General features: G+C 39.4%; 1 protein-coding gene across 14 annotated transcripts in view; it reads left to right on the top strand.

Annotated features, from left to right (window-relative positions):
* Positions 1 to 3737, top strand: part of SRSF11 (serine and arginine rich splicing factor 11) — a 51979-nt gene extending 48242 nt beyond the window's left edge. For 3 of the 14 annotated variants that reach the window (XM_010347673.3, XM_039473507.2, XM_039473513.2), the window contains 3 exons: positions 640 to 756; positions 1090 to 1228; positions 1333 to 2612. In XM_010347673.3, the coding sequence (XP_010345975.1) occupies positions 640 to 756; positions 1090 to 1228; positions 1333 to 1530 (454 nt within the window). In that variant the 3' untranslated portion in view covers positions 1531 to 2612. Of the gene's footprint in view, positions 1 to 639; positions 757 to 1089; positions 1229 to 1332 lie in introns of all 14 variants that reach the window. The other 11 variants (XM_010347686.3, XM_039473509.2, XM_003921423.4 and 8 more) reach the window with 6 other exon arrangements.
* The last annotated feature ends 4366 nt before the right edge of the window (positions 3738 to 8103 follow it).

The following is an 8103-nucleotide window of genomic DNA, read 5'->3' on the forward strand; positions in this document are numbered from 1 at the left end:
AAGCTTCATTTGGAAACTAGACAACTAAGTACAGGGTTTTATAAGTCTGGTAACTTGAGAACCAGGAACAGAATTTTTTTAAAGCAGCAGTAAAAAGGAAGGGAAGGCTGTATATTACCAGTTTTTTACTCAAGATTAATATTCCTAATACCTTCTTGTAAGCAATTAAAAGAATTGCTAGAAATTAGGAGTCTTCTTGAGGATAGGAAAGGGAAAGGTACATGGTTTACAGGTGTAATTTAATTGTTTAGCTCAAAACAATATCATAAAACAATCTTTCATTTTTCTATGTTTTTGAGACAGGGTCTCTCCCTGTTGCCCAGGCTGGAGTGCAGTGGCCCTATCACAGCTCACTGCAGCCTCAGCCTCCCCAGATTCAGGTGATTTTCCTACCTCTGCCTCCTGAGTAGCTGGGACTGCAGGCATGCGCCACTACATCCAGCTAATCTTTTGTATTTTTTGTAGAGATGGAGTTTTACCATGTTGCCTAGGCTGGTCCTTAACTCCTGGGCTCAAGCTTTCCCCCCGTATGTGCTGGGATGACAGGCATGAGCCATCATACCTGGCCATATCTTTCATTGTTAGAATCATCTATAATGTGTCAGCATTTATAAGATCACACTGTATTTTAAAACCTAGTTTGCACATTTGTGATTCTAGAGAGAGACGACGACGCAGAAGCAGGAGTGGAACAAGATCTCCTAAAAAGCCTCGGTCTCCTAAAAGAAAATTGTCTCGCTCACCATCCCCTAGGAGGTAAGAATGTTAATATTTAAATGTATTTTTTATATTTTTCAGAGGGTTTAGTTTTAAAACTGCCCTGTTGTTTTTCTTTTCAGCAGTTACAGTTCTTAAGAATGTTTTAATGATTTATTCTCTCTTTCTGACTTGCGACTTAAAACACTGAAGGACTGAACATTTTAGTCCTTGTAACCAAGTTCATTTTGTTGCCTATGTTACTTGTGTCCTTGGATCGCCCAAGGTTTTGAGGTTGGATCTTTGCTCTACTATGTATATCCTGTGAAGTTGGGTCAGGCTCGTCATCTAAACAAGTTAAACCTGTTGCTGCACATTTTACTGTCATTCTAGACATAAAAAGGAGAAGAAGAAAGATAAAGACAAAGAAAGAAGTAGGGATGAAAGAGAACGATCAACCAGCAAGAAGAAGAAAAGTAAAGATAAGGAAAAGGACCGGGAAAGAAAATCAGAGAGTGATAAAGATGTAAAAGTATGTTTACAAATTGATTTATTTTGATATTTGTATTGATGTTGGTACTTTCAGGAGTTATTTTTCTATGAAGAAGTTTACTTTTATTATTCTCCTTGGCAAAGCAGGTTACACGGGATTATGATGAAGAGGAACAGGGGTATGACAGTGAGAAAGAGAAAAAAGAAGAGAAGAAACCAATAGAAACAGGTTCCCCTAAAACAAAGGAATGTTCTGTGGAAAAGGGAACTGGCGATTCACTAAGAGAATCCAAAGTGAATGGGGATGATCATCATGAAGAAGACATGGATATGAGTGACTGAGTATTGCCTCTGTGGGAATCCAACTGTATACCTGCGTCAGTGTCATTCCTTTGTGTGATTTCTTAATGCTGTATTTGTTCATCTCAAATCTAGATGTATACAGCTCTGAGTTATAAATGGTTATAAAGCTCCTGTTACTGATATTAGTTATTTACATCAAAAAGCTTTTAGAAAATGGTACGAGGTAACCAATTCTTGTCATGGTGAAATCTGATTGAGTAACCAAGCAGTTTTACTATTCTGGTGCTGCTGCATAACAAAAATGAAAAGCTGCATGCGTCTACAGCAGGCATGGGTTGTTTATGTCGTATGATCTCCTTTATTAAGTAAGTTCACTTATAGTATTTCTATAATTTGATTCATTGCTGTAATAGAGCCATGTAGGAAATGCACTGATTGCATGTTATTGTGGCAAGAATATCCTAAATGTCATTAAAATCCTTCAACATGATGGATCTACTTATGGTCTTGTTTGTTGACATTACAAATTAACATTCTTACAGTTACATCTGGAAATGAGCATTTGAAATAGATAATCCTTTAAGCTTTGTGGCAAAATTTTTGTGGCTTTTGTTTAACTTTGAAAGGTTATTATGCACTAACCTTTTTTGGTGGCTAATTAGGGTTTAAATATAGAAACAAGATTTCAAATAAAACTGTCTTTGGCAGTGAGTAAATAGCATATTTTGAAGTAGAGTTGTATACTTTTTCATAAGATGTTTGGGAATTTTTTTTCCTGAAGTTAATAATTTATTCCATGTCTACATCAGTGAAAGCTGTCTACCTATCCTAAGTCCATCTTAAAGGGGAAAGAAAAAAAAAATCTCTTGCCCTTATTTTGAATTTTCAGTAATTTGTTTTAAGCTCAATGTTGGAAAAAGGGGGTAGTGCATTTTAAATTGACCTTCATATGCTTTTAAAATAAGACAAATCTACTTGATAATGTACCTTTTATTTGATCTCAAGTTGTATAAAACCAATAAATTTGTGTTACTGCAGTAGTAATCTTATGCACACAGTGATTTCATGTTATATATGCAAAGTAGTTAGGCAACTGTTTTCTTAGTTACAGAAGTTTCAAGCTCCACTTTTGTGCAGTAAAAACAAAAGTAGGCTACGGTCTGTGCCATGTTGATGTACAGTTTCTGAAATTGTTTTACAAGACTTTGATAATAAAACCCTTAAATTTATGTTCATGTTCCTGTAAAACTGTATTTGTATTTATTTACGCTATTGAATGTATGACATTTACCTCATTCATTTTACAGATTCTTACCCTTTCTGTCCACATGTTTCAGTATAGTAAAAAGAGGAATTCTATCACTGTAGTGATAATTGCTATCAGAATTGTCAAAAATGATTTAATTTCTATCCAAAACAGTCTTTTTCTTAGATGAGTATCATTTCTTATTTTTTGTGTGGGGATGGGGTTGGATAAAGCAATGAACTTTAGGATAAACAAATGATCCCACCTATATCTAGCAAATTTATATTTTCGGTGAAATGTAGATATTTGCCTTCTCTGGAATAGTATAGAAGCTGTCAATGATATGTATCTACTGTACAGTACTAAATAGTATATTCATTTATGAAATGAGTAGTGTTTGGGTGGCTGGGGTGAAGGGAAAATGAGACTTGGAATTGTAGCTTTTATCCAAGTTTCGAGTATGAATAGGGTTTTTTTAAAACAAAAAATTGAAATGCCATATAGAAAAGCAGCATTGTTTTTACAGTTTGTAGTAACTTTTTAAAGATTTTATCAAAAGGAATTTTGTCTATAGTGAGTAGAAGAAGTTCTAATAATGGTCCTTATCACTGCATTTTTAAAAACAACACTAACGACATTTGTTTTAAACTTTTTTTAAAAGGTGAACCACTTTTGTAAGTTAAAAACAAATTTCACATGGTAAACCTAATAACATTCACAGTCTGTTCCCTCACTCATAATCTCTAAATACAAATATACTAACTTTTCTAAAGGGAATAATTTTTTTTAAAGTATTGCCACTGACAAGATGCTGCAGTGAAGATTATTCATTAGGATATTTATTGTCAGTGAACATTTTCTGCACAAAGGCAGTGTTTTACTGGGACACAAGCCTTTTAACAGATAACCAGTTGAAATCAAACACTGCCTCCACACTGAGTTCTGTTCTGTATTTGATAGTAAATTGATTTAAAAATAAAAGTGTTTTTTGTTAGAAAAATGTTTTGTCCTTATTTATTTGCTTAAATTCTTTAGGAGTGAATGAGAGGTGGTAGCTATACAATGAGCTTGAAGATTGAAGTCCAGTCATGCGTTTGGTCTTTATTTCACAGAGCTGGGGATAACTGTGTTTCTTACCTTGAGTTTCCTATGAGTAAAATGAAAGTGATTGCTACCTTGCAAAGTACAGACATAACTCAAGAGTTGTGGGTTTAGTTCCAGACAACTGCAATAAAGCAGGTCAGTAATTTTTTTTTTGCTTCCCAGTGCATATAAAAGTTGTTGGCACTGGCTGGGCACTGTAGCTCATGCTTGTAATCTCAACACCAAAAGAGGCCAGGCAGGAGGAGTGCTTGAGCCCAGGACCATCCTAGGTAGGCAACAGCAAGATCCTGTCTACAAAAATAAATAGCCAGGTATGGTGGTGCACACCTGTAGTTCAAGCTACTGTGGAGGTTGAGGCAGGAGTATCACTTGAACCCAAGGAGTTGAGGCTGCAATGAGCTATGATCAGTTTGAATAACAGCAAGACCCCATCTGTAGCTGAAGAAAGTTAAAATTTTTTAAATGTAGCCCTTTAGCCATGTATGGTTGCACCTGCCTGTAGTCCCAGCTACTCCGGAGCCTGAGGCAGGAGAATCAAACCCAGGAGGCAGAGGTTACAGTGAGCTGAGATCATGCCACTGCACTCCAGCCTGAGCAACAGAGCGTGACTCCATCTCAAAAAAAGTAGCCCTTGCTGCCTGGGACAGTAAATTATAGCAGCTATTTGATTATTGAACTCTTAAAAAACTATGTAGTTAATTTGTGTAGGGGGTAATGTTAAATTGCAGGGCCGGGCGCGGTGGCTCAAGCCTGTCATCCCAGCACTTTGGGAGGCCGAGGCGGGTGGATCACGAGGTCAAGAGATCGAGACCATTCTGGTCAACATGGTGAAACCCCGTCTCTACTAAAAATACAAAAAATTAGCTGGGCATGGTGGCACGTGCCTGTAATCCCAGCTACTCAGGAGGCTGAGGCAGGAGAATTGCCTGAACCCAGGAGGCGGAGGTTGCGGTGAGCCGAGATCGCGCCATTGCACTCCAGCCTGGGTAACAAGAGCGAAACGCTGTCTCAAAATAAATAAATAAATAAATTGCATACCTTTTATTGAAAAGGCTGTGTTGCCCTTTATGTTTTTGTGAAGATGGTCTTAGGTTAAGTTTCCTAGTGGCAATTCTATACATCGAAGATAAAGAAATGTGAATAGGCACTTGGGAAAGGAAGGAAAGGAGGGAGAGGATAAAAATTACCGTTAACCTTGGAGCTAGGTTTTATTAGCAGAAGTAGTAATTATACATTTCTAAATTTCTCGAGACAATTTTTGGAGCTGTAGATATATCAAATTTCAATCTTTTACTCCATTTTGTTTTTAATTCTCATTTTCATTTTATGTCAAAGTATATGTGAAATTTATTTAGACATTCTTAGCAAACTGTAAAGTGAGTACCATGACAATTCTTTATTCTTTAGAATATACTTAGGTGTATCACAGAAGATGGTTAGTCTTTTTTTTTTCTTCTTCTTTTTTTGCTACAGAGTTTCACTCTGTCTCTGTTACCAGGCTGGAATGCAGTGGCACAATCTTGGTTTACTGAAACTTCCAGGTTCAAACGATTCTCCTGCTTCAGCCTCCTGAGTAGTTGGGATTACAGGCATGTGCCACCATGCCCAGATAATTTTGTGTGTGTGTGTGTGTGTGTGTGTGTGTGTGTGTGACGGAGTCTCACTTTGTCCCCTAGGCTGGAGTGCAGTGGTGCAATCTCAGCTCACTGCAACCTCTGCCTCCCGGGTTCAAGCGATTCTCCTGCCTCAGCCTCCTGAGTAGCTGATTACAGGCATATGCCACCATGCCTGGCTAATTTTTTGTACTTTTAGTAAAGACAGGTTTCACCACGTTGGCCAGGCTGGTCTCGAACTCCTGACCTCGTAAGCCACTGCACCAGGTCTAATTTTTTTATTTTTAGTAGGGACGAGGTTTCACTATGTTGGCCAGAATGGTCTCCACCTACCTGACCTTGTGATCCACCCCCTCAGTCTCTCAAAGTGCTGGGATTACAGGCATGAGCCACTGCACCTGGCCAGTGTTTAGCAGTAGTAAGACAATTTACAGAGACTGATATGACTAATATTTTTAGATGACCAATAACAAAATAATAGAAGTGACACATTCACATCATTCTCAAATATCTCAATTTTTTTTTTTTTTTTTTTTTTTTTTTTTTTTTTTTTTTTTTTTTTGAGACGGACGGAGTTTCGCTCTTGTTACCCAGGCTGGAGTGCAATGGCGCGATCTCGGCTCACCGCAACCTCCGCCTCCTGGGTTCAGGCAATTCTCCTGCCTCAGCCTCCTGAGTAGCTGGGATTACAGGCACGTGCCACCATGCCCAGCTAATTTTTTGTATTTTTAGTAGAGACGGGGTTTCACCGTATTGACCAGGATGGTCTCGATCTCTCGACCTCGTGATCCACCCGCCTCGGCCTCCCAAAGTGCTGGGATTACAAGCTTGAGCCACCACGCCCGGCCATCTCAATTTATTAATGGTTATTTTTGCAGTGCACTGTCACTAAAATTATTACCATGTCTTTTTTTCTTTTTCTTTTTCTTTTTTATATAAAAAAAGGTAGTTAGGGCTGGGCACAGTGGCTTATGCCTATAATACCAGCACTTTGGGAGGCCAAGGGGGTTGGATCACTTGAGGTCAGGAGTTTGAGACCAGCCTGGCCAACATGGTGGAACCCCATCTGTACTAAAAATAAAAATTATCCACATGTCATGGTGCATGCCTGTAATCCCAGCTTCTCGGGAGGCTGAGGCAGAAGAATCACTTGACTTAGGAGGCCAAAGTTGCAGTGAGCCGAGATCATGCCACTGTATTTCAGCCTGGGAGACTCTTGCCTCAATAAATAAAGCTAGTTTGCTAAAATATTGTTTGTGCATGAGAAAATGAAGGTCTAGGGTCACAAATTAAAGAATTAAATGTTCCAAATGACTGTTTAATATCATTCACGTTCAGTTATCCCGATATGTAATTTAAAAATTTTCTGACGGGCATGGTACCTCACACCTGTAATCCCAGCATTTTGGGAGGCCCAGGTTGGCAGATGGCTTGAGCCCAGGAATTCAAGACCAGCCTGGACAATATGGTAAAAATCCTGTCTCAAAAAACTACACAAATTAGCCAGGCATGGTGGCACAGACCTGTAGTCCCAGCTACCTGGGAGGCTGAGGTGGGAGGATTGCTTGAGCCTAGGAGGCGGAGGTTGCAGTCAGCTAAGATTGCACCACTGCACTCCAGCCAAGGTGACAGACTGTCTCAAAAAAAAGAAATTGGTTGAACTTTCTGCAGATACACTGAATGTAATTTTGACACTACGCTAAATGTAAAACCTTTTTTTATTAACTATGTTGACAAAATTAAAATGTTCATTTAAAGATTTTGGCAGACAAGCATCAAGTAGATTAAGAACATTTTTATCTTTCCACAAAATTAATACATCAGTCAGGATTCAGAAGAGCAGAACCACTAGAAGGTACACTTTTTAACAGATAATGACATCAACGATTGTGAGACCTAGTTAAGCAGTCTGTAAGGCTTCATCTTTGCATCTGATGCTGGAAGTTGCAGTGCACAGGCAGTTGAAAAGCGAAGATGAATGATTGGGGGAGGGATGGCGACACTAAGAATAAGCTGGAACCAGCCACAAGCACAAGGTAGAACTCACAAACAAGGACTGAAACTCTCGTCAGGTCTTGTTGCTTCTGACTTTGGTGGCATAGATGTCCTTCCAAAGCCAGGACACTTCATCATGGAGCAAAATACAGCTGGTCCAGAAGTCTGAGAAGCTGAAGGAGGATCTGGGGACAGTGGAACAACTGCAGGCCCAACCGCTGCCTCATCCCAAAGGGGCAGCAGATAAGCCACAATGTGTGTGAGCTGTTTCACGCACAGCCGGGCACAGTGGCTCATGCCTTTGGGAGGCTGGGCAAGCAGATCACCTGAGGTTGGGAGTTCAAGACCAGCCTGGTCAACATGGTAAAACCTCATCTCTACTAAAACACAAAAATTAACTGGGCATTGTGGTGCACGCCTGTAATCCCAGCTGCTCAGGAGGCTGAGGCAGGAGAATTGCTTAAACCTGGGAGGCAGAGGCCATTAATGAGCTGAGATTGTGCCATTGCACTCCAGCCTGGGAAACAAGAGCGAAACTCTATCTCTAAATACAAAAAAACTGTTTTGCTTCAGCCCTCCAAAACTCCTACATTATCCATATTCATTAATCACACACTGCATAATGTTGCCTCATTTTGGTCAACAATGGACTGC

This window comes from Saimiri boliviensis, chromosome 11 (assembly GCF_048565385.1).
Source record: "Saimiri boliviensis isolate mSaiBol1 chromosome 11, mSaiBol1.pri, whole genome shotgun sequence".
In the NCBI taxonomy this organism is placed as follows: domain Eukaryota; kingdom Metazoa; phylum Chordata; class Mammalia; order Primates; family Cebidae; genus Saimiri; species Saimiri boliviensis.